The 26,047-nt window shown below is 37.5% G+C and overlaps 1 protein-coding gene across 1 annotated transcript in view; it reads left to right on the top strand.

Moving 5' to 3' along the window:
* The window catches only part of CFAP44 (cilia and flagella associated protein 44), a 36,339-nt gene that overhangs the window by 1,615 nt on the left and 8,677 nt on the right, over positions 1-26,047 (top strand). The window contains exons 2-24 of the mRNA XM_057364207.1: positions 41-242; positions 1,245-1,407; positions 2,413-2,515; positions 2,803-3,019; positions 4,552-4,666; positions 5,186-5,350; positions 6,384-6,539; positions 7,212-7,259; positions 8,034-8,133; positions 9,357-9,451; positions 11,066-11,272; positions 12,195-12,305; positions 14,775-14,924; positions 16,651-16,869; positions 17,323-17,465; positions 18,320-18,590; positions 20,023-20,078; positions 20,499-20,661; positions 20,985-21,115; positions 22,022-22,236; positions 22,643-22,808; positions 24,135-24,312; positions 25,396-25,881. Of these exons, the coding sequence (XP_057220190.1) occupies positions 41-242; positions 1,245-1,407; positions 2,413-2,515; positions 2,803-3,019; positions 4,552-4,666; positions 5,186-5,350; positions 6,384-6,539; positions 7,212-7,259; positions 8,034-8,133; positions 9,357-9,451; positions 11,066-11,272; positions 12,195-12,305; positions 14,775-14,924; positions 16,651-16,869; positions 17,323-17,465; positions 18,320-18,590; positions 20,023-20,078; positions 20,499-20,661; positions 20,985-21,115; positions 22,022-22,236; positions 22,643-22,808; positions 24,135-24,312; positions 25,396-25,881 (3,860 nt within the window). The remainder of the gene's footprint in view (positions 1-40; positions 243-1,244; positions 1,408-2,412; positions 2,516-2,802; positions 3,020-4,551; positions 4,667-5,185; positions 5,351-6,383; positions 6,540-7,211; positions 7,260-8,033; positions 8,134-9,356; positions 9,452-11,065; positions 11,273-12,194; positions 12,306-14,774; positions 14,925-16,650; positions 16,870-17,322; positions 17,466-18,319; positions 18,591-20,022; positions 20,079-20,498; positions 20,662-20,984; positions 21,116-22,021; positions 22,237-22,642; positions 22,809-24,134; positions 24,313-25,395; positions 25,882-26,047) is intronic.

The following is a 26,047-nucleotide window of genomic DNA, read 5'->3' as shown; positions in this document are numbered from 1 at the left end:
GAATATAAATTTCTGTTATGTTCCCCCTTCTGACATGCAGAAGGCAGTGCAGAAGAACAAGATGATAATCAAGTACCCTCAGAAGAACAAGATGATGGTCAAGTACCCTCAGAAGAAGAAAAAACACCTGAGGAGGTAAAAAAGACAATCCCGGAAACCTTCTTCTATGAGTATGCAGATGTGTATTCAGGACCATATGCCACAGACACCACTGAGATATCCCTTGAACTTCTTAATTTTAAGTATCCTTTCTGCTGAGCAAATTCAAAGCTAATGGTATTAAATATACGTTCTTAAAATTGTATTTGTCAAATTTGGAGTAGCCTGTGTGACATTAGTGGGGTACCTTTGGTTGAGACACAGGTAAAAATTCTAACCATTTATGGGTCTGAGTGAGTTTAATCTTAAATTGTGTCTTGTGTTCTTGTGTCTAAGAAATAAACATTTCTTACTGGGCATAGTGCTTATGTACTCCTGTAGAACTGGATAATGGACAAGCTAATGTGACCAGCATAAGAATGCGCCCTGCAATGCTCTCCTTTCTCTGCAGCCACACCGGTGTTCCCCAAGAAGCCAAGAGCAGGGCAGAAGAGCTTCTGTGTCCCTCATAAGAGAGAAGTGGGAAAGGAGCCAGGTAGATTTGTAGTCTGGTACTYAGGAGATCTAAACTGGTAGAATGAAGGAAGTGATAACCATCAGTTAAGAGCTACAATAAAGTCGTGGTATGGTATATTCAAGTAGGATGTGATATGTGACTTTCATATATGCTGGTGGTTTTCTCTGCAGACACAATTCAGTTGCTTTTGAAGGATTTTCCCTTTCCTACATCTGCCTCTAAACARTTAAGAAGTGAGCTTGAAAACTTGGTTGGCTTGATCTGTTGTCTGCAGAATATTTCCTGGTAATCTGATGCACATCTTTTACATTTCCTCTGAAAAGAGAACACAGATATAATATTAATTCCTTGCAGCTCCAGATGATCCAGTAGAAGAAAGAGGTGTACCTATAGTGGACATGAAAGGATGGAATATGAACTTAAGAAGGCCTTTACCTGTGCCCTCCTCTCACTTATAGATTCTTGATATTTTAYTTTCACTGTATACTGAAGAAAACTATCTCCTGCCCTCAGGCTTAGTCACTAGTTTCARTACTCCCATTTCAGTTTCAGTTTAAGCATTTCTGTCCTCTTAGGAAACTTTCTACAAAGCCAGTGTCTAATCTTTTCCTTATTGGATTGTTCCCAGACATTCTTTTGGATATGACTGTACCAGACCTGTAAACCTGATGATGATGGATAACCACACTGTGGTGTATATAGCAGGCAACCAGGTGGTGTTCCAGAACCTGAAAAATAACCATCAGAGATACATCCGGAGCAGCTGTGGCAATGGAATTGGGTTTATTACAGTATGGCTSTTGTTTTATGTTTAAGAACTTTAGTCATTTCCTAAGAAAAAAATACTTGCTTGGTTGTTGTTGCCGGGTATGGGAGATTTCTACAGCTGCACAGACATAAAAAGTACGGTACTGATTAAAGGAATGTGTGGACCATGCAGTGTGGGCTTCTCATCACATCAGTATAATTGGCAGAGGAAAAATAKCTGCACACTTCAGTCCCAGGCTCAGGTACCTAAAAGGACTGACAAGTTCCAGCTGGGATTAATTTTTAGCACTATTACATTCTAATTTAAATCTTTTGGCTCATAGCAATTCTTATTTTTTTTAACACTTCTTCTGTCCTAGTCACAACTGATACTAATATCAGTTTAATTGCTTACTTGCAATTAAAATTTAGAAAATCAAARTCCTACACAAATGAAGAGAAAAAGTATCTGATTTCACTCTGCTAAACTTACCAAGACCTTGAAGTCTCAAGACCTGTCTCTGAATTTGAAGCACCTTACCTTGTCAAAACTCTGCCTTCTCTCGGTTTTGTTGCAGGCTTTCAAGCTAACAGCCTCAGACTGTTCTGCTTCATTGTAAGCAGCCTGTTCTGGGGAATCAGCATAAATTTTTACACCTTCAGAATATTGTCATTCAGAATGGCTTTTCTGCAGCTGTCTGCTGAAGTGGGTAACTGCTGACAGAAATGCTGCTATGGAAAGATTAGCTAGTGGATTGAGTGAGATAGGAATAGTAGAAGGATGTGTCACAAAGCAAATTGTTTCACAGTTTGTCATGGTTCCACAGTACATGTGTGATATACAATTTTGTGTGCATAGTGTCTTCATTCTGATATTGAGCACTGGGTTGGCAGTTGTTCAAAATAAATACCCAGAAAAATGCAATTTACTGTTTATGGCAATCTAGTATGTTTTGACTAATGAGTGAGCAAATACAATAACTTAATAACKAGCAGGATAAATACAAAGGTGTAATTACAGCATGTAACAGGACTTTTGCTTTTTCAAGGCACACCCTACTAGGGAGTACTTTGCAGTAGGAGAAAARGGAGGGAAGCCAAACCTTGTCATCTACTCATATCCTTCACTGAGGCCCTACAGAATAATGAAAGGTAGTGTAAAAAGTTCTATTTTCATTTTATACAGATGGACTAGTGTTTAAAGATCCCAGCAGATGGAGTAGTGGATCATTTTTAGTTTAGAAGGAAATTGAATCTTTTGGTCCTTTACAGCAAAAATAGAAAATATTGGGAAGAAACTTCTTTTTGAAAGAGRTAGCCAACCTAGAGCCATTACCTATGGAAAACCAAAAAATTCAGTGAGCTCTTTCTGAGTAGATTTTGGTATTGTTTCTATCTCTTTCCTCTGCATGTGTATTAAGGCTTCTACATTTCCTTAGGTGGAACAGAGACAGCCTATGTTTTTGGYGATTTCAACCATGATGGCTCTTTGCTGGCCAGTGTTGGGAGCACCCCTGACTACATGCTGACTATTTGGAACTGGAAACAAGAAGAGATTCTGTTGAGGTCAAAAGCTTTTGCACAGGATGTTTACAGGGTCATGTTTTCTGCTGAGAATGAAGAGCATCTAACTTCATCTGGTTCAGGACACATCAAGTAGGTTTGCTGATTACAATTAATGCGTAACACCTCTGAAGTTATGATATATAGGGCATGACTAAAAGAATGTATCATTAGTAAACATGGACCAATGAGGAATACTATTTTACCTGGTCATTACAATTATAAAAATGAGGAATTTCAAKTCCTCCTCCCAGTCAAACAAATCTTTTAGTACCTTTTCTATCCAAAAAGGATGATGCTTGATGTTTAATGTCAGTATCACTGGTTCCATTCTTGTAATTTCAATAAGCACATATGAAAAATATTTATTTATGTATATATATATATATCTATCTTCTAGCTGGTAACATAGGATATGTCTTTTGAGCCTTATGGGCTTTCTACCTTTGATTTCTTGAGCTCATGTGCTCTTTGGACAGCCTTTAGAGCTGGCTGCTAAGTCATGGATCAGAAACCCTCTGATCCCACCAAAAGCCTACAAGATACACTTCCATACATTCCTTTCCCTGCTAAGTTCACGGATCCTTTTGTAAAAAGAACCAAATACTCAACGACTTCAAACTTTTGTTTTGTGTTCTGTGTTTATCCAGTACTCAGATGTTAAAACAGCAGAGACTTATAATATGACTGGGATTCTATTGTAATAAAAATGATACCTTTAAAATTATAATGCATCCTAAGTTACTTTGAATTTTAATAGGGGAATCAAATCAAAATATGAGATTTGCTTTATAGTTTGGTTGCAATGTAGGTATGAAATAGCAAATTACTTATTTAGACACAAAACAAATGTGGTTTWGAATGCATTATTTATGGAAATCTGTCAAAAAAAAAACTTTTAAAAACTTTCTTTTGAGCTAAAATACTACAAATAAACTCTGACACAGCTTTTGTTRCTTAATAAATGTGACTTTTCACCCAAATGTAGACTCAAATTACAATTTCCTACATTTATCTTAATTGTAATGTCTCYTACACACACAGTGAACCATCCCTAATTGAGTAAATATTAATTTTTCTGCAATGCAGCAATTGAAAGTTATATTTTATACTAATGATCAAATAGAAATAACTATTRATATTTGRGATAAAGCYTTTGTCTCAGTKAGATTTTATASTACAGTTSAATTCCACAAGAGGACTTGGAGGAYATTCAGTGAAGMCCACAGTCCCTTAGATTTACAAAGCTGAGATTTACATACAGTTGAGACAGCAAGAATAAGATAGGTAACCCTAACACATGTATGGGTTTTAGCTAGAAAGATGTAGCTGTGGGTTTTACACTTCTTAATTTTGAAAAGTAGTTTTTTATCTCCATTCTACCTATTCCAAATTATTTTGCTAGTTTTTTCACAGGAGTAGTGTAGGGAAATATTTGCATAGTTACAAAGCTTTGTCTCATTTTCAAAAGGAAATAAAACCAAGTTCCCCTGTGAGAAAGAGTAATTACTTGAGTAACCCTTGCCTTTTAGGCATGCCTGGTAAGAATATTGCAACSTCTAAGAGGGACTGAACAGTGTCTGGCAAACTTTGTATCACACAGGGATATTTTTTTCTATACTCAGGTTCTGGAAGATGGCTCTCACATTAACTGGTCTCAAGTTACAAGGTGCTTTGGGCAGGTTTGGAAAAACAGCAGTGTCTGACATTATAGGTTTTGTGGAGCTGCCCGATGGGAAGGTTAGTAACAAAAAGTGACAAAAAAGAAAAAAATACTATGTGCCCGTTTAGGCTTTGATAAAGTCTGCTTTGTGAGTTGAAGAGTTGCTGTTTTCAAAGTGGTTTGATTCAGGCCCATGATGCACTGTTCTGATAACAGAATATTGGCATCAATTTCCCCAAAACCTGCCTTACTTAGGAATAATTGGAAAATACAGTTAGTGTTGTAATTTACAGGGAAAAGACCTATGTTGGCTTAGAGCAGAGTGTCTTCTAACGGAGTAGTGAAAATATGAGTGTACAGAAATACAAAGAGACTGTTGGTCCTAATCTTCAACCATTTCAGTGCATGCAAATTATGTCACATTGCAAAAAAGTTGAACCTCCTCACCCTTTACATTTTCTCTTGCACATGTCTGTTCTTTGCTATTGATTTAATGCTTTCATGGACAGAAGCTACAAATATTAACTGGGTTCTTGCTCATATTTCTGCACAATTACAAGCAGGTGCTTATATACTTATCTTCATTTGCATTGAAGGTTCTCTCAGGAACTGAATGGGGCAATTTTCTGCTTTGGGAAGGTGGCCTCATTAAAGTAGAGCTCTGTCAAGCTGGACAGAAGCCCTGTCACGAGGGCCCTATCAACCAGATAGTTCTTGATGAAGGAGAAMTTTACTCTGTTGGAAAAGATGGTTWCATTCGGGTGAGTTTTTCTTTTGCTCTGCCTTTAGGTGTGCAGATGTATGGTCAGCAGGTAAATGTTACATATTTCCTTTACCAGGTTTTTTGAGGAAATTTTGGAGTGCAGTTTCTTTCTGAAAATTAATTTTTASAACAAAGAAAATAAGTGCACATCTCCACAGTGTGTATGTTTGAATTGGATAGCATGGTACACAGTATTCCTTGTTTAATAGTAATAAATGAATCAGCTTTTACTTTAGTAAATCAAGATAATCTTCAGTGGTTTTCTAATACTTTTGTTCTTGACTGTATTCTAGCATTTTATTCATGTTTAGTTTTTGTTCACCTTTATAATTTTCAGGCCTATTAACACATGGTGTTATTTCAAAGATGATTAAAAATCTACAGGAATATTTGAAATTATTTTTCTGAGTGTTTGAAAGCTCAGATTATTAATGTTAAAATGACACAGAAATTAACATCTCAGAGATACATATCCTGAAGGAGGGGGATAATTAAAAGAAAAAAACATCCTGAAGGTAACATATAATTCTATAAATTAAGGTCAAAATGTTTTCCTTATSCATAGCACCAGTTTCTGATCTCACCTGTCAATGATGAAGAATTTTGCAATCTTATTTCCCTGCACTTTTAGGGAGGACATGACGTGTCCTCTGCTGATGTGTGAAATGACCCAGATAATCAATGGAAAACTGACCTATAGTCAGTGGTTTCAAACAGTGTTGTTGTTATTGTTTTTGATAGGTTGGTATTACCCCATTAGGAAAATTCACTTCATTATAAATGTGYTAACTGATATCTTGTTCTTATCCCTCAGAGCAGAACATGGAAGGGTTAGACTTCCCATACTTTTGTTCTGCCTGGGCTGAATTTAAGCTCCTTTCACTGTTCTAGGTTACATTCAAAGCAGTGATTTTGCTTTCTTRTAATTTTGAATTTCCATATTAATTKTGTRTKAAACCAACCTGGCCTTATKAAAAAAWKYTTTTTTTTYYCYTTTTTTTTTCTTTTTWAATGCTTCCAATGCCACRAAGGTGTGGAACTTYGAGATWATAGAYACTGCTGATCCTGTGGATGAAACAGGGTTACTGGAAGTGGAGCCTATGAGTGAACTTTGGATTGGCAAGAATGTCAGCCTGAATTTCATGACAAAAATTGTTGACCATGAACAGGTCTTTTGGTATGCTCAGGTAAGACACATTTAAGTACATATACCCCTGTGGACAAACACAGGATGAGGGAAGTGATGATAAGTAACAGCAGGAGTCCATTACAAATCAGTGTGTTTCTTTTTGGCATAAAATTTAGTCTTCCTCTGGATGTATAGAAAAGCTTCTTATCTATCTATCTGTCTATCTAGCTATCTATTTACAGATATTATTATTATTATTATTATTATTATTATTGTTATTATTATTATTATTATTATTATTATTATTTCAAACACTGAGACAGGCTTCCTAGAGATGTAGTTTAAGTTCTAAGCCTGTCAATGTTTAAAAGGCATTTAATAGAGGCCTTTAATAGTATGCCTTAACTTTTAGTCAGCGCTGAAATGATCAGGGAGTTGRATTAGATGATCCTTGCAGGTCCCTTCCAACTGAATTATGCTCTGTTATGCTATGCTGTGTTTTTAGTGTACAGTAATGTGTGAGACTCTGGCATAAGGAGATTCCCAATAAGTATTGTCAAAGTTCTATTACSCTGAACTCATGGATGGGATTAATAAGACCAATGTCATTGCATCTAGTAATTTCTGTTTCGCAATGATAATCATTAAGGGGTTTTTAAGAAGTCACCAGATGCAGTTTTATTTCCAAATCGAGTGTGAAAATGTTCAATTTTTGTTTTTTCTTCTTCAGGATACAAGTGGAACAATATGGAAACTGGATTTGACTTTTACAAATATGGTGAGGTTGTTTTTTCTTTCTTCTGGTTTCTTCAGTTCCTTTGCAATAACAATTCAACCAGTAACTATACTGGTTGAATCTGCCATGAAATTTGTGTTTCATGAAGTTGCACAGCAGAAAAYTATAGCATTGAAACAGATATTTTATTGCATAAAAATTTTCAAATGTAATTGATTATAATGATTGTACCGGATGATAAAAAGGAATTTGATTTTTGATTCCTGAAATTTTAGCTGTCAAATTCAAGTTACTTTAAAGGTGTTTTATTATAAACTGGTATTGAAAGTTGCATGGATGCAGGAAGTGAGTTCAAGGTGTGTTGATATATCCTCCATAGATAGGTGTTTGAACCAATCCTTCCTGTAGTTTCTAAATGACAGGGAAAAAAAGAAAAATACAAGGAGAAGATGAAAAACTCTTGACATGTTTTATCCTACTGGTAACTAGTATTGGTGCTGGAGATGTTTTTGGTGKAGAAATAGATGACAGAGGTAAAAARGGGGGCATTTAAGTTTTGCTCTGGAACATATTAAAGTAAATGGGATTACCCAAGTAATCCCTTGGGTGGAATAAAATTTTATTGTGAAAAGTAAAGTATGTTCCTAGAATTTTATGGTAAATAAAAAAGTACACTATAAAAAACTATTGTAAAAAAAGTTACAGCAAAACTTAGAATTCCTTGGATAATGAAATGATTTTCCAGGCAGCATAAGCCCAAGCTTGAGACCACAGCTACAGAACACAGCAAAATTTCTCTTCTATTTTGCACCTCAGTCCCTGGACCCAGAACGTGTGTGTACGTTCCACTCTGGGAGGATTGAGGCCATTGSTGTCTCTCCCTTTACATTCCTGATGGCCACCACAGCTCTCGACCGTAAGTGCACTTTTGCTTTCCTTTCATACCACTGCATTTATTGGTTTTGAAGAGTAAGGATGTTTGGTTTAGAACTACTGTGTTTTGTRTTTGTACATTTGCTCTTGCAAAGTCACTTTACACACAATTGCTGTTAATGGGATCAGTTCTTTAAAAGTAAAGACAAATGGTTAATGTTTTGAAACWGTGCATTAAGACTGCTTCATCTTAAAAACCTGGGATTTTAGCAACAGGAGTTTTGCAGAGAAACTATGTAAATCATTTATTCTGAAGGAATGGCTGAAAAGATGAGAACATCTGGTTTGAGTAACAGCACTTGTATTCAGGGCTGAGAATTAATAAGTGTTGGGATTTTGTTTTGTAAGGAATTACATACACCTCTAGCATTGTGTAAGCCATTGCAAATACTAATGTTTGTGCCTTTCTTAGAAAATCAGTATSTATTATGCTCTCAACAACAAATAACATGTAATTACAGATATATTAATTTAACTTGTATAAATATTGCTGTTTAGGCCTCTCACTCTTAGCTTTATTGTGCTTTGAAAGCAGAACTACTGGCCAGAGCATTAGCAATGTCATTTACACTTCTCAGAAAATGCCACACGGTCTTTTAACTCAATTCTTGTAATTTGTCTGTGTTATACAATGCAYATACTCTTCTAGCCTGAAGACAAACTCCTACCAGTTGAACAAACAACATTTCAGATACATGCCAGCTGGAATGGAATTTCATGCAACCCAATATGTCTGCTTACGAATCTGTTAATTTTATCTCTGGTAAAAGTGGATCTTTCGTGGACAATCTCCTATATTTCTCCCCCTTAAAATGACTTCCTCCATAGACAGTCCCAAGTAGTAGCATATCATCTTTTCCTGTGTTGTGAGTACAGATTTTCCTTACAGTATGCCTCAATACTGTGCTTACCTGAAAATTTCATGTGGATTGTCAGCAKGGGACTTCTTATTACAACCCTCAGYCTCRCCAGCTCTTGGTTCTGTGTAAGTTAAAGAGTGAAGAAATTGTGTGTTTTTTTCATGAGAACCATGCTAACCATGATACTCTAATCATCAGTTCTTTCCAGGCAGGCATTTTGTTACTCAAAAGAGAAAGCATACATATTATCCAGATTTCAATTCAAATAAATAGATATTTCTCCATAAACCCTTACGTGTAAGTGATACTGCAAAAAATACGTTCTTACTGTCTCATTTCCCCACAGGGTCAGTGCGTATCTATGACTTCTACAACAACAGCCAACTGAGTGTAATCAAATTTAAACAGGGAGGAACAGCGCTGACATGGGCACCAGCTGTTGTGAGTTTTTCCTAGCATGACAGCAAAAATTTATCAAGGATCTATGAGCTTGCCAGMATCCAGAGAGTTGCTCACCAAACATGACATTAGAGGTCACTTGTTAGGCCATGGTGGAATTCAATGTAACATTATCTGTATAAAAGTTTGTGGGGTAGTATGTTTGTGTACAGTATGGGTACAGTTTAACTTTACTGTGGRTTATCAGGTATCCTACTTTGTGCCTTCCTAAGATTCTAAAATCAGATCTCAGTGTGCAGTATGGGAAGTAGTCTTGARTTTATAGACTAACAGCTTCTATTTAACCCACACAGAGCAATTGTCAATTAACATGAGCTAGTTAACACATTTTGAAATGACAGCCCAGACAAATCACAAACATTTGGAGATAAATCATAAAAAACTGTTGCCAGAACTGATCATTTGTGGAGTGTGGAGTCTATCACTTTTAGACATATTTGCTAATTTTAATTAAAATAGTGTCTCGTTATGTTCTTGAGAAAAYATGGCAAGCCTGGTGGGTTAATTATAAGCAAATTATAAGCAAATTTAGGAGAAAAATAATTACTTGACTGTTCAAGGTGAGGGTTCCACTGGGAGAGTCCTTTTATTTTACAAAAATAAATATTTTATGAAAATATAATTCTGATCATGCAGACTTTCAGAGATGCTGTCTATTGATGACCTATACATCCATGAGGTAAGCTGTCTGCCACAATAAATTGTACAGCATCACAAAACTGACTCAGTTTTAAAATCCCATTAAAATCCCTTTTAAAATCCCATTATATACTTAGACAAAGTTTAGAGTGTGCAAGTGTATTTGAAAATCTGTGCTATTAATCTAAGAAAACTTAGTCCAACATACTTTGAGGCATCTATACACCATAATCTCATAGGTAAGCTAKCAATATACCTGCTAAATCAGTGAACAGTGACAAGTCAGCTTGTAATTGACTTCAAGACACTATTGTGTATGGCCAATATCATCTAAATCCACAAGTCTGGCTATTTTCAGCTAACATACAGGCCTGTTTCTGCTGACCTTTATCACAGTTCAAGCTTGTCTCAGTTATTAGCAATTGACTTCCCTAGACGACTTACTGGTAAAGACACCTCCTCCTTTCCATCTCCAGTAGCTGTCCCTRTTGACTCCTGTACTTTCCATGGAGATGCAAGCCTGTACCCTGACCTCTTCAAAAATCATACTTACATTYGGTGCCCCATATTATATTCAGGGTAGTATAACTCTTTTTTTGAGTTCAAACTCTTCTCCTTAAAAAGCTGCTGATATATCTTTATGTCAGTATGAATTACCTTTCCCTCAGACATTACAACTACATTCTCATTAACATTTTCAGTCTCAATGGCATGTTATCACTAAAAAAAMCAAAGCACAATCCAACCCAAGAAAYGGCCTCCAMTCTTCTCTTGTCCTTTATGGCASYGTATTWGAGASAATAAACAATATTTCCAGTGTRTGRAATATTCTTTGTRCTTTRTCATCACTWCCATGTAAGATGAGTTACAGGTAAACACCAGAGTATGTGCTATATGGATTATTCTTCTAAGCTCTCAGATGTACACTGTGATTTTTTTTCTTAATTTCACTTAAAGGTAAGTCGTGAAGGAGGTCAAATTGCTGTGGGGTTTGAAGATGGTGTTGTCCGCATAATTGAGGTTTATGATCCCAAAYTACTTCCTGATCGTGATGAACCAGCCAAAGAGAATGCAGAGATAAATCTGAAACAAGTTTTCAAACCCCATTCTGCGGCAGTCACAGCCTTGGCATATGAACAAGAGGGACATATGTTTGCCACAGGGGTATGTATCATTTAGCTTGGTTATTTTTATTAAGCCACAAATGTAGAGTTTATTTAAAGACACAAGGTAAGGTTTGCTTACTGACAACAGTTTTACTTCTGTTGCTGTGGTTGATTGCTTGTTGTAGTTCTGTGCAGTGCTGGGCGAAGGATCTGTTTGCACCCCAATCTGTTTTGCTGAAGGAAAGCAACCATGCAATTCACACAATTCATTTTGTGAGTTACTGGAGTGTTTGGTATGAATTCTGTAATCCCCTTTGAAGATGGATTTGATTCATTTTGGAATTAGTTTCGTAGGATCTTGGAATTAGTAAAATAAAGTCTGTTGATACACCACATTGGCAGCAATCCAGCTACCCAGCACTGCTTGGCCTTATCACAGGGTCAGTCAGTCAGTTTGTCATTAGACCTGGAAGTCTTTGAGATGATTTTCAGTTAATGGGGTATATTTTTTTAAAAGCTAGTCCTTAGCCATGATCTGTGCATTTGCAGTTACCCTTGAGCTGAATTGCCATGCATTTCACTTAATGTAGGATTTAAGCTACCATGAATCATGCTGTGTACCAGTTCTGGATTTTCTTGTTATCTGGRGAAATCAGCTTGTGCTGTCTTATCTGAAAAATCAGGTCTGAGCCTGAGATTTAAAGGAGCTCCTGGGACAGTGGGCAGAAAGCACGTGGCTGGGGATGCCAGAGGAGGCCCATGAGGTCAGTTAAGACCCATGGGTGCAACATATTTCTTGGAGCAACACAGGCTGGATTTCTATTTCCTTCCATTAACCATCATGGAAATCCAGTCCTAAATTCCCCGTTTAACCACAAAAACAAAAGGGAAGTGTGTRCTTATGTTATAAAGTGCTTAGAGTCCCTTGAATTTTTTAGTCAGCTTTGATTCAGTCATCATTTTTATTTGTTTTTCCTCAGAGTAAAGACAAAACAGTTTTCTTTTTTGCTATTGAGGATGAATACAAGCCCATTGGATTCATCTATGTCCCTGGGCCTGTACAAACATTACAGTGGTCTCCATCTACTCATGTGAGTAATGCATATTTGTTTTYTTTCCTTCCCTACAGTGTTAATGTATTATTTTGAAAAGAACTTGCAAAACAGGTGAATATCCACAACTCTAATCCTGTTCTCTATAGACAGCACAATGTTTTGCTRCTTTGTTCTTCATGCTGCTTCATCATGGCAGATTCCAACAGGTTCTGTGTGGCTGTATCGCTGGGTCAGTCACTTTGGGCATATTTTGGGTTTTGGATAATGCAAACCACAAGATTTTGGTATGCTTTTTGAGCCCTTGACTGTCTTAGTCTCTTTGACAAAAAAGTTATTTGGGTGTTATTGCCAGTGGCTCTTGCCCATATTAAAACCAGCTTTTGCAAAGCTTTTTGACCAGATTAAGAAAGAATTTGGATGATTCTTGGAATTCACATTCTGTGTTTGAAATGTGTCGGGACATACTGAAATAGTTTCTTGCTAATATTTAAAAATGTTCTAGGGTTAGTGAAACATCTGAAATTTTGTTTGGACCAGCATGCTGATTTAGAGGACARACTATTCATTATATTTAGATACTGACAAGATACATTTTAAGGTGCATAGTAGCAAAGTGTTGGTATTTTCATTTGTTAATTAGAACTTATAAAAACCCTGCTGGCAAAAGAACTCTTGGTGGTGTGAATTCAGTCTTACTGCAGAAACAACAGACCTTGATGTGACAAGACACATTTTGAGTCCTCTTCTTGAAGACAAGATACTCCTCCTTACTAAAAGAGGATCCATCATGGCTTGGATATTACATTCTGCCAGAGTAATTTTGTCTACCAGTATCTGGCCTCCATTGCAGACTGAGAATACTTGCTAAACATAGTGCCAGCATCTGAGTGTCACACTGCTTCTTTCTTTCTTGTTTTAAAAAAGCACTTTAGTGATTAAATACRTTACATTTAGTGGATGCATTTTTAAATTGAGATCCTCTAGAAACAAGAACCCTATGTAGGGTTTCCATAGCAACTCTAATATGCCCTCTCTGTACATTTTTAGTGAAGGGTCAGATAAAATAAGCCTCTCTTCTCCAGATAGCTTATGAAAACTGAAACTAAGTAGAGACTTGTCTTTTGAAATCTCAAACACTGAATGATTGTTACCCTGATCTTACCAGTTCTTCCTAACTTTGTGTTTTAAAGGACTTGTCAAAGTCCAGCRAAAMACAAACCAACTGAAAGGTAAGTAGYATTTGGCAAGACTCTGAGCCAAGTCTTGATGATATAAAAGATTTATTAGTATGGAAAAATATGAAATTATCAACCCAAAACCTCAGTTCCTAACTCTTGGGTCAAATCCATCTTTAAATTTAACCAAATTCCCAAAATATCATCATGCTGCTTTCAAGCTAAGYAGTGTCAAAATTATAGCTGGTTTGGACACAGCAAAGATTTCTTCAATTCCTTAGCTTTGACCAGCATAAAAGAAGCTCACTGGTTTCTGATGTCCATTTAAAAGTGTTCATTGAAATAAAAGCACAGGTAAGTGTGGCTGAAGTTTGGCTTTGTGCCTGTGCATCTGCTGACTAACTTATCCTCCCATTTGTCTCAATTCCATTTATACATCTGCCCTATTGTCTTGGTTTGAGACAATATTTTCAGAGAGAAACATTACAGGATAAATGTTTCCTCTGAAATGAAAACTTTGATAATTTTTTCTCATCAATATGAAACAGGAATTTGGGCGAATGTAAAGAAAAAAATAGTTTATTAACAAAACAAGGTGCCCACAGGACACAGATTAAAGAAACTGAGTAACTGTTGGATATTTAAAACTCAGAAACGCACGCCACCCCCTCTCCCCACAGCCACTTGGCATGTGGTGCGGAGAAAAGATGGCGCAGCTCTTGTCTCCAGGAAAAAAAAACAAACAAACAAACAAACAAACAAAAAAAAAACAGAAGAAAAAGTCCACGTGGCCACTTGGGCAACAGTGGCAACCTGGTGGCAGTTCTTTTCTCACTGTGGATGAAACAGAGGCCTCGGTGCTTTTCTGTCGCCGGCTTGGCTTCTTCTGGAGTCTGGGACGAGACAGAGCAGCACAGCTTGTCCCCGCCAGCCGCTGGCTGATCAGCACTTGCTTCTCAGTTTTTCGGACCAAAGCCCTGCCGATCCACTCCAGAAAGAAAATCACAGGAGTCGTAGAAGGGGTGGCAGTCCAGGGAGAGCTGTTTGCCCAAGCTAACAAACCTGAGCTAAGCAGCAACAACATAACCCCCCTGCACACAACGAGCAGAACTCCTGCACAGAGCTGAGCTCCAAAAGCAAACGGCTGCACAGCTGCCCCWGCTTTTAACTGCCCAYSCTGCCTTCCCAACCGTCCCTTCCCCTTCTTCCAGGTCAGGTTTAAAGGCACAGGTGCCTTTTGGGCATACAAGCAGACGGAATATAGGAATAGAGTGTTATCATAAAATCAACCCAAGACACCTCTATTTGTATTTTTTGTGTTTTTATACAGAAGAAGACCATGCTGCTCATCCTTTGTGAGAATGGCTTTGCTGTCCAGGTTCCTGCCCCTCCCCCCAGGAAGCAGGAGGTGCCCTCCTATGAGATAAAAGACCTCCCAATGCAGTACTTCCGTTTTTATAGTATTAAATCCCAAATAAAGGTAAAAAACTCTCCTCTGGCAGAATTTCACCTTCTTCATTATGCCAGGTGACAAAACTCACTAAAGGGTTTCTAGTCCCTATATTGCATCATAGGATTTTTGCCTAGCTACTTGAAAGGGAATGCCGTGCAGAAGCCATTTGTGGCTTGAAATTACAAGTTGGTTTTGGTTTATTCCAATAGAACCTACATCACACTGAAAGCATGCTGTGAATTTTGATTATAATTAGAAGACATCATTAGAGAACRGGAAAGGTAGTATAGTGCATTAGTTCTCAAAATATTATAATCTTAGTAATTTTAACATAAAAAATGCTTCTTGTTGGCCTTATAGGAAATTCCTTTCAATGGTTATAAAACCCCCATGTAGTCACCTTGAGGCAAACATGAAACATCTCTTTTTTTAGCAGTATTTCTGATTTTTGTAAAATGTTTTAAGTTTAAAGGTACATGTTTCATTTCTGAATGACAACGAGTATTTAAAAAGAACATGTGAGAACAAAGGAAAAGAGTTATGCCAATTCAGAATAACAGATAATTTTTGAAACTAAAAGCAAGCTGATTTTAGGCTCAGGAGGAAACCTTCAGTGAGCAGACTCTCAGTTCTGTATTCCATCCACCACAATCCAACAGCCTCTCTGGTTCTGTTAATCTGTGAATTCTCTGCCTTCTCTGTTGACTGCTCCTGTGTTACTGAATGTCAGCCAAAGCTTCATTTCATGTTATAACTTGGAGGAAGTCAGCATCCARGAGAAAGATCTCTAGGTGTTTTTTTCACAGCAACATCCATAAGAAGGATCACAAAGCATGCATATGAAAGGAAAGATTAAAAGAATGTGTGTAGAGTTTTGTTGGTTTTCTTTTTTCTCTGTTTGTTGGTCGGTTTTGKTTTTTTTAGTCAAATGAGAAGGATAATGTTGAGAAACACTCTAAATCTCTAAATATAAAAAATATCTCTACAGAGAGGAAGAATATTAATTGCTCTCTTTTTCCTCTGGAAACAGATTAATAATTAAGTTGCAAGGACGTTTAAATTCAAGGAAAGATTTCTCACAGTAAGGGTGGTGAAGCACTAAAATGGTTTTTATAGTCTGTAGAGTCCCTAGAATAGGAGATTTTTAAAGGTAAATCAGACAAAAATTAGCTGATAATATTTAACACTTTGCTGACTTGGTTATCTAATATCTTCCGAAATATTTTAGAGAATGTTTGATACTTGTTTATGGTACAGTAGGCTTGAGTGGGAGGGAGTTTTAAGGGTTTGATAAATCTTTCCTTCATTGTTCAGAAGAAGTAAAATGCATTATAGCTTCTCTCTTTTGCTCTATACCAGTGATACCTTAGTACTTGTCTGAGTTCAGCTTTCCAGTGCTTTCCTTGCTCTGGAGGATGCAGGGGGCAGGACTTCTGCAGAAATAATGCATAGTGGTGAAGATTTGGARTAATCTCTCTGAGGAAATGTTGAAGTCTGCTTCTCATGCAAAATTATTTTTGTTGCAAAAGACCAGGAGTGAATACTTCAGTGGAGGAAAATAGGGTCATTCTACTGGAAAGTCCCATAAAGCATAGTTGATCTCTACTTATTCAACAGGAAAGAGATTTCTGTATATATACTGTATGTGTAATGACAGAAGTACCTTGGGTTTAATTCCTGAGTCTTCTTCTGTCAGTGATGTGTGGAGTGCCCTGGTTTCATGTCTTGGTTGTTTCTCTGCTTGTTGTAACAGCTGAAAGAGGAGATTGCACTGAGAGAGAAAARAAAGCAGGAGAAGGAGAAAGCAAGGCTTGAATGGATAAAGCAGCAAAAGGAGYTGGGACTTGACGTGGAAGAAACTGAAGAAGAAGAACCTGAAGAAGAGCCATTACCACCTATCTTCGTACCAGAGAAGCCCAGTCCCATCCTCTGTGGCTTTTATTCAGCACCAGGAAAATTTTGGCTTTCCTTGGTAAATYAGTTTTTTCTTCATRTTGATGAGATTGCATGATGTGACAACCTTTCCCTTTGAAACCTGCAATCCCTAAGACAYTGAATTCCTTTYGTCCTTGACAGTTTCAGTAGTTTTTGTGAAGYAAACCAGTAGTGTCACTCCAATTCAGATTGTTTGGTAGATTTCCAATGTACCCCACTTGGTGGTGCCTGAATTGGCACAAAAACTGAGCTGCTCCCTTGCAAGCAGAAGGTAGCATTTTTATCATATTGGTGGAATGACTTCTAATGCCAGTGATCGTGGCAGACTTCTGTCTGGGGATAAATAGGATCTCTAGGTGTTTGGAATAAACATTTCTAACCTCTCATAGATCCTTAAGAAAGGAAGAATTGTTCTGAAATTTGCATTTATCTGGCCAGCTTCTTCAGTTTTCTTTAGTCACCATTTCTTTWTGGTCCTTCTCTTCTTCAGGGTGGGTATGACTCGGGGTTTCTCTATCATTGTGAATTCTCAAATGGTGATGCAAAAGACCCTGAGAAGAGGAAAGATGAACCCTTTGAAGTGATTCCTATGCAGGACACGGATTACAATCCCATTCACCGAATCTGCTTCTGGTAACATTGTAATGTAACAGATAGCTCTGGGATAACATTTGATGAATTTGGGCTTGGAATGGAGGAGTGTRCACTCCTTTGTCCTTTTTTAATTATGGCTTAACTCTAGTCTGCAGGAACTCTCTCTGGTTTTCCTGGCACTGAGTTTCACTTAAAATTCCTAATGGACATAGTTGGGCCATGTGTCTGACACAATAATTTAAAAAGATCTTCAAAGATGAAAAAGTCTGATTACTAGCTAAGTATTGATCAGGACTCAACCATCCTAGATTGTAGAACTCCAGGAGAACCCTTAGAAGTCTCTGCATATAGTGATCACCAGAACAGCAGTTTATTATAGTTAACAAAGAGAATTAGAGCATGGAGAGGTCAGTCCATTTGTCTTGTGCTAAGAATATGGACTTTTCAGAACATCCTGTGAACTGTGTGAATGAAAAGGGTGGATTCTTTTCAGACTCCCAGTGTCAAGTTCCCCTGTAAGACTAGGCATGTTCTTCACCAAAAGGAGGCAGGTCTTAATCTACTGCTGTTTGTMTTCACCACCATCTGTACTAAATGGGGAGCAGGAAGAAAAAATKACTTTTCTAACTTTTAACTTGGTGTTTGCTACACTGCCCAACTCAGGACTGAGACTAGTTCTAAGACACTAGTAAGAACTGGAATGTTCCTGAGAAGCCAGTTAGCTGAAAAAACATTTTGTAGTAGAATCACACATACTTTAAATGGTCCAAATACTTTGCTCTCAGCTTCCAAACTTGGGAAAGTGACTTCTATTAAGCTAGATTAACTCTTCATATTTTGAGCTTCCTTGTTACAAGCTGCGTTATTACTGTTTCTTGTTGTTTATTTAACAGTACCAGGATGCCCCTGATGTTCTGTGGGATGCAGGATGGCTCACTTCGTGCTTATCCTCTCAATGATAAAGATCTCTCAGTGAATGCCCTGAAGGAGTACTGGTACCTGAATGTACATGACAATGATTATGGGCAGATCCAGGGGATCTGTTGTAGCCACAATGATGGGTGTCTGATTACCTGYGGTGGAGATGGAAACATTTTTACATTTGACATCCAGTCAGAGGAACAGCTTCCCAAAGAGCTCCAAGTCACAATCCCTCCTCCTAGGGTAAGTTTGTACTCTTTCACTGAGTTAGGTGTGTTTGATATGAAAGTATCCAGATGGGCAAACATGGTTCAGTTACTTTTCTTGAAAATCTTTCATAGCAAAAACTGAAGTTTCCCAAAAAATTTAGGAGAATAGCTCTTGCAAAACATTCCCTAATAAATGGGTTCTGTGACTCACTGCTCCTTCTCAGTGTTTTGTGGTTTTCTCCAAATAAACATAGTATGTGTTGTTCATATGTAATATTCTACCAGTATTTTCCCACTAAAAGGTGTAGTCWTGCATATTCCTAGAATGAAACTTTTAAATATATTTTAGTAGTGCTTGGTAACTACCAGTTACCAATTTTGAAGGATGCTTGACAACACAGAAAATTATGATTTTTGTCATTCAGCTAAATTATTCATAATTAGCTGGAATTCTTTACCAATATGACAAGAATATATAGCACTGAGAATAGAGTTAGAATTATTTTCTTTAAGTGAATGGTTAGAACTTTTGATATCAGAGCCTTGCTAGCCCCAGTATTACAAGAATATAGAATATTTATTTTATTTATTTATTTTATATTTATTTATTTAATATAGAATTACAAAGCATGTATACAGATTTATACTTTTGAATATGTAAGCAGCTCTATATAAAGACCTTTATGGTCAGTTCTATTATTTGGCCTGACAACATTGCTTAATGACCATCCTAACAGAGTTTTTCCCTTTTCAAAGTAAATCTTCATTAAGTATCTTTTCTAGTTTTGAGTCATGTGGAAGATTTTAAAAATTCTATMTTCATTAAACTTAATGGGATTCTTAGAGAATCAAATACGAATCATCTGAAACTAATTGAGTTAAATTACAGATCAATTAAATACAACTAAATTGTTGGGTGATAGTCCCCCCTCTTTTTTTTAGAGCATGATTGCCTTGGGAAATGAAGCTTGTGCTACTGCAATGTCCATCCATCTGTCATTCTTCACAGCTAATGATTGTGAATTYATTATGCAGTCAGCAGAAGCCAACCTGATTAATTACACATGTAACTTGGAAATAACCCAGGACACGTTGGCTCTTGTCAAAGTGGCAGTGAGGGGAGACAAGAGAATTGGGTCTGGGGGTTAGAGAACCAAAGGTGTTATGGGATGGAGTGAAGTTAGGACAAGCAATGATGTAATGATTTATGCCAATGAGGAGGTTATGGGATTTGCTGTCCCTAAGCATAATGTTTCATTAGTTCTTTTACGTATAAACCAGGTTCATTGCTTTTTCTGCTTCAAAATTTAAATCTGATATTTAAGGCCAGATAGTAATATTGAAAATGAAGAATTCTTTTGGTTTGGTGAAAGGTGATGGGAGCTGTGTCTTAATGTTTATAAAGCTTTATTATCTGTTGAAACTGTTACTGCTTGTTTAAAGACAAGACAATATTTTTATTCCAGACTGGTCTTGAAAAGGAGAAGGCAATTGAAGACATTAAGGATCCTGATGCCTACACGTAAGAGATGCTTAGATAATGGTGAAAGAGATTTTCAAGTGTTGGTAGCTCTCTCCTCAGACCATGTATTTCTTTTGCCTACAAAGAGGAGGGAGAAGTTGATCACCATGAATTTGGGTAATTTCTTTGTTAAGCACACAGTTTTTTCAGCCTTTCCCTCAATTTAATCTACTTTTCTGTGGCAGTGATTCAAATATTGTACTATGAGACTTRACTTCAGACTAGAGAGACAACAAAAGGTCAAAGCCCCTTGATGCTGGGAATGTACAAGTATACAAGAAGATGATTCCTTTCTAAATTACCTTAAGAACCATTGAATTCACTGTGAATTTAAGACTATCAACGAAATCTAAAAGGTCGTATAAACTAATCTTTCCTCTTGCATTGAGATAACACCATTTCCTTTTTATGCATTTTCAGTATTGAGCAATTCAAGCAGAAAAAGGAGTTTGAATTGAAAATGAAGGATGCTGAAGAAAAGAAAAATAAGAAAAGAGAGGAGTTAAGTGCACTGAGACAAGACTATGTTTTTCTCCTTCAAAAGAATCRGGAGTTGCCCAAGCACATGCAGTTGCACAGACAGGTACACCTGGCTTTTATGAGGGTCATTTACCTTTAGAGGCACCTTGTTCTAAAATGTTGTGACATATTATGTTGGGGCCAAAGAAGTTCAGTGCTTTGGATTAAGGTGGTTTTAGAAATATGTAAATTGCTGGGACTTCTGAATCACAGCTGATGATTTGTGCCAGTTAAGAACAGGAGGAAAATGGGGTTCTCTGTGGAGATAGCTTCTGAAATAAAGGGTAGTGTTGATGTGCATGGAACTATGGSACCTAGGTAAAAATATTTATTATCAAGATCTAGTAGCCAAAATAATGTTATGATGTGTTTTCCATCTTCCTGCAGGAGTTTGAAATGGACCGTAGGATCTTTGAGGAGCTGGATAGGCAGAAACTACAGAGAATCCAGTCAGTGCAAAAGGAGCTGGCTTGGGAGAATGAGAAACAGTTCATTGGACTGCAGAAACTACAAACACAGCAAGTACCACTTCCACTTCTCTCTCTGACTTTGCATGGGGCTTATTGTTTATGAATTTGTATCTCCCACAAGGAAAAAGATTGAGATTTTGTTTCTATCTCCTATAATCAGTAYTTCATCTGTTTTCTTACAATTCTGTTCTTACTTCACTTGGAACATACACAAGTATATACTAATATTTATGTGTAATTACTTCTATTGAATCTTTGGTAAAAATTCAGATACTCAGTGAAGGAAATTACTTCATTCTGATTCACTTCTGTATKAAGAAACCTGGTTGAGATTCTTTGCCTTGTTTTTTTCCAGTAAGTACAGTAAGAACCAAGAACTCTTATTGAAATGTTGAAAAAAACCTGTGAAATTAATGCTTATTTTTAAAACATGTTGCATGTCTGTCACATATTTTAGTGCCACTGCTAACACAAGGTTTTCTATACGATTTGAAGTTATGAACAAACTTTCTCAAGAACACAAGTTTAAGGATGAGGTGCATTTTGAGTTGGTTTCCACAGATCKAAGTATAGAGCAAAAGATGAATTAATAAAACAAACACACAATAAAAAAAACCCTTAGGGACACAGAGTGTGTGACGGGGAAAAATGAGCATGTTTTTATCAGTCCTTAATGAAAGATGGAAGTTATTCTCATGAAGAACCTGGTGTAAGTTTCAGTATTGGGAAAGGTCTTAATGTGCTTTTTTCTTGAGCATGTCCATTCCTAGATTGGATAAAAGTCAACAGATAGTGTCAGGTATTATCATGCTATGCAATTACTTACTGACTTGTGGATTTACATGTAAAGATTGCACGTGTTACAAGTAAACTACACTCTTCATGCCCTTTTGGTCAAGGCAAAATGGTGTGTTGTGCCCACTGACATCAGTTTTGGCTAATTTGGCATTCCAGGTTCCGGGACTTGCTGGAATATACTCTCACTGTCCATGCTATTCAAAGCARTCATCAGATTTCCACCTACAGCCTTCTAACAGTGTCTGAGAAATATGCCAGAGATAAGAAACACGGGGACAGCAAGTGGGCAGAACTTAAGGACAAATGGGCAGGTCTTAAACAGACAGAATATGCAGAAGAGATGCTCAGAGAGACAAGCCCTGTGCATAGAGGTAATGATAACCATTTAAATCTTCCAGTAATGTGATTTCTGTCTTTCATCTCAGTTTGTTCTCCTGAGTCCAAGCTAAAGAAATACATTTGTAAGTGCAGGTAAAGAAATAGAGCTGTGGTGTGATTTTAAGTACCTATTTACAAAGTAACACTCAGAGTTTTACATATTTAGGGTAGTGTCAGCAATTGTCTGTCAGCCTCATGGGTAGAATGTGACTAAAAGTCAAGTCAGAGAACCTGAATACTTTCAGAACATCCACTGTGGATGGAACTATCCTGATTTATCCAATGGAACTATCCTGATTTACATCAGGTCTACAGGATCTGTCTGAGGGAGTTTGCAGCAGCTGGACTGCACTGTGCTGCATGATATTTACATCATCACATGGATGTTTTTTGTTTCAGGAAGTTTAGCTTTTGAGAAGGAGGCTGAAAAGCCAGAGACACCGAAGGTTCAAAAGCCAACCACGCGTTACATAGAAAGCAAACGTGAGAAAATCAGAAGAATTGTTGAGAAATATGATGCACTGAAAGCCAAGATCATGAAGAGGAGGGCAGAGTGGCATGAATTGTGAGTCTTGAAATGGACTCTGTTCCCTTTTAGTTCTGCTTCTTGTCTGAGGTTGAGAAATGCTATTCAGCTGTCATATGGCACTATATTGTCTCTGCTTAGACTTTTATACTCCTAAGGGTTGTAATTAAAACAGATGAATTTTCATATATCTCTGAGTCTCAAGAGAGTATTAAAATACTTAATTTAGTTTCTATGGCTCTTCTAAAATACTATCAAATTTGAATTCAGCTAGCAAGCTGCATTTTCAGAAAGAGAGTAAAATGTGTCTAAAATGATCATGACTGAGGGACACCTAGGCCATTACAGTCAACTCTTAGTGAACCCATGGAGCAGACACTGTAAGAGTGGGGTTACATCAGCAGTGTTAGGACTTCAGCCATTATTGATGATAAATGTGATAAACATCATGAGTGTGTGTGATATGACTTCATGCTCCATGCTGCCCTTTATCTTGAGAGGCAAGGAATAGGGACAGGACATCTTTTACAGAATCATGGAATATTCTGAGTTGGAAGGGACCCACAAGGATTGTTGAAGTCCAACTCCTGTCCCTGCACAGGGCAGCTTCAAGAGTCACACCATGTGCGTGAGAAAGAGTTCAAGTGTCTGGACAACATTCTCAGGCTGGTGCTGTGACCACTTCCCTGGGAGCCCAACCGCCATGTTCTGGTGCCCAGTCACCCTCAGAGTGAAAAACCTTTTCCTAATATGCAACCTAAATCCTATCTTTGAATGACCTGTTCTTCAAGTCAGGGCTAGATGGGGTTTTGAGTGACTGGTCTAGTGGAAGGTGCCCCTGTTCGTGGCAGGGAAGTTGGAACAAGATGATCTTTAAGGTCTCTTCCAACCCAAACCATTCTATGCTCTTGGAATTATGGAAGTTCTTCCTTAGGAGATGAATGACAGGGAATGGGACCAATGTAGAGTCAGAATACAAGGCTTTTAATGTCATTGAGTGTTTAACAAGGTAGAGTAGCAACAGATATTCTGTGCTACAGGCTGGTAGATTATTGATRTGTGGCTCCCTGAAATTGAGAGCAGCGTGTACTCACTTAATCCACAATTCAGTCCAAGTGGAGGTTTAAACTGTCCCATGGCAGAGCTATGTTTTAGCAGTTCTTAGGGGAAAAMATATCTGAGATTTTCATTGAAATGTTCAAGGATAGTCTTTCCAAAGTAGCCAATCATTTCTGGAAGAGATATATCATTCTTGATCCCTCTTTCACCCACCAAACTTTGCTGCATAAATCKGAGGGTATGAAATGACTCTGTTCATTTGTATGCTTTTTGTCTTGAAGTTCAGCTTTATTTTGTACCTACCAGATACAAGATCAAGCCTAAGGATAACCCTGAGAATTCCAAAGATGCTGAGGAGATCAAAGAAGCACGGGACACTATAGGATGTTTCAAGCTGAAGTCTCTCACTAACTACGAGCTCACTGAACATGAGCGTGTGAACACTGAAAAGAAGATGATGCAGCTTGCATCCCTGGAAGAGTTGGTATGTAAAACTGTGTACATTGCCCCATTTTGGGGGGGAAATGAGGACAATGTATTAATCACTGAAGAAATTATTTGAAAGGAATTCAAAGTGAGTGTGAGAATAGACCTTGAAGGACAGACTGCTGTTTTGAATAAGCTTTAGTTACAAATGAGCCCTTCTCTTGTGAAATGTCTTGTGCTTTACCAAATCCAAACCTGAATCAATCCAGGGGGCTCTTTGTGAATGAGTACATTTACTAGTACTTCAGCAGGAACATGTCTTTTTGAATTACAAGCAAGTCTTATAATCTAGTAAAACACTGAGCTAAATAACCCCTGCCATGAAATACCTTTACAAAAACAGTGATGACAAGTGATAACAGCAAAGACAAGTGTTCTAGGGTGGCCTCTCCATATTAGCACTTTGGTAATCACTGCTTCTGGGTACWAAGCATTGGAATCTTCCTGAGAAACCAGGTCTTTTGGAGCCACTTTGCTGTGGTAGCACTCCTGCAGCAACAACACATTTTTTAACCACGAAGACATGTTAAGTTCAAATGTTGTGCTGTCTTTATTGCTTTCCTTGTGACTGCTTAACCCTCCATCCTTCTCATAGGAATGTTTTTTTCATTGTATTTGGCTGGAGTGCAAAAGAGTGACACTGGATAACTTTGACAGCAACGTTTAAGCATTACAGAAGCAATGCTACAATCTCAGGGGATTTGTTGGATAATTTTAGCCTCCAGCTTGGGCTTCAGCACTTCACTGTAGTGCTGATGCTACCAGATATCCAGTGATTAACTTAACTCATTAGGACAAACAAAGGGAATCGTTCTTGTCATAAATTCTGGGTTAGGCAGATGAGGAATTCCAGTTGCTTCAGGAGGATGGTGTGTTATTTTCTTTTATAAAGATCAGAGAAATCTCTGCCAAGTGTATTAATGATAGATCCCATTCAATTATTACTTAATGTAAATAGAGCCAACTAATACAGTGTCCCCTTATCACAGAATGATTAATAATCCTAATGTTAGATTTCTTGTGTCAGGGAAGACTGCTAACTGTGTTGAGGAATCCTACTAAAATTGTTATTTCTTTGCAGATCCATACGATGAAAACAAACATGAACAAAGATATTGTGTCTTTGCGGGATCTCAAGGTTTCTATTATTGATGAAATCAARGGTTTGGTGAAGGAATTGAAATCCATACAGGCAAGCTTGGATTTATCAGAACATCTCCCTATTCCCCTGATCCCTCAGTTACAACCGGATGAGGTTCCTGAAAAGATAATTGAGTACAACAGTGATGTCCTCCTGAAATTCAAAGAGGAGCAGGAGGCCCAGGAAAAGCTCAAGGAGCCACTGGAAGGGTGTCCCTCATCTCGTGCATTTAGACATGTGTTTTTTCAAATTCCTCCAGTGGAAGAGGCTGAGCCTGTGTCACAGGCTGGAGATGCATCAGCTGTGGACACGGAGGAGCAGAGGGCTTTTGAGATAGAGAAAGTAGAGCCAACAGAAATGGAACTGGAAATTTTAAAGAGGGAGAAGATAAAAAATCTATACTTGCAAGAGACCTTGATTAAAAAGGTAGGAAATTGAAAGGTATATTTGTCAGATTAAAAAATYCCATTGGATCATAAATGAAACCAAAATCCCTTCTGTCTCAGGGTTGCAGCTATTCTTGCCTTTCTGCAGTTCAGGGAAAATGCTAACTGTTGCAAATTTACAGTGTAAATCAGTATAAATCCATAAC

The sequence above is a fragment of the Malurus melanocephalus genome, unplaced genomic scaffold (assembly GCF_030028575.1).
Source record: "Malurus melanocephalus ecotype Western Australia unplaced genomic scaffold, MMel_1.1 scaffold_36, whole genome shotgun sequence".
NCBI lineage: Eukaryota > Metazoa > Chordata > Aves > Passeriformes > Maluridae > Malurus > Malurus melanocephalus.
The sequence above is the reverse complement of the archived record's forward strand: the minus strand, read 5'-3'. Positions and strand labels throughout refer to the sequence as shown.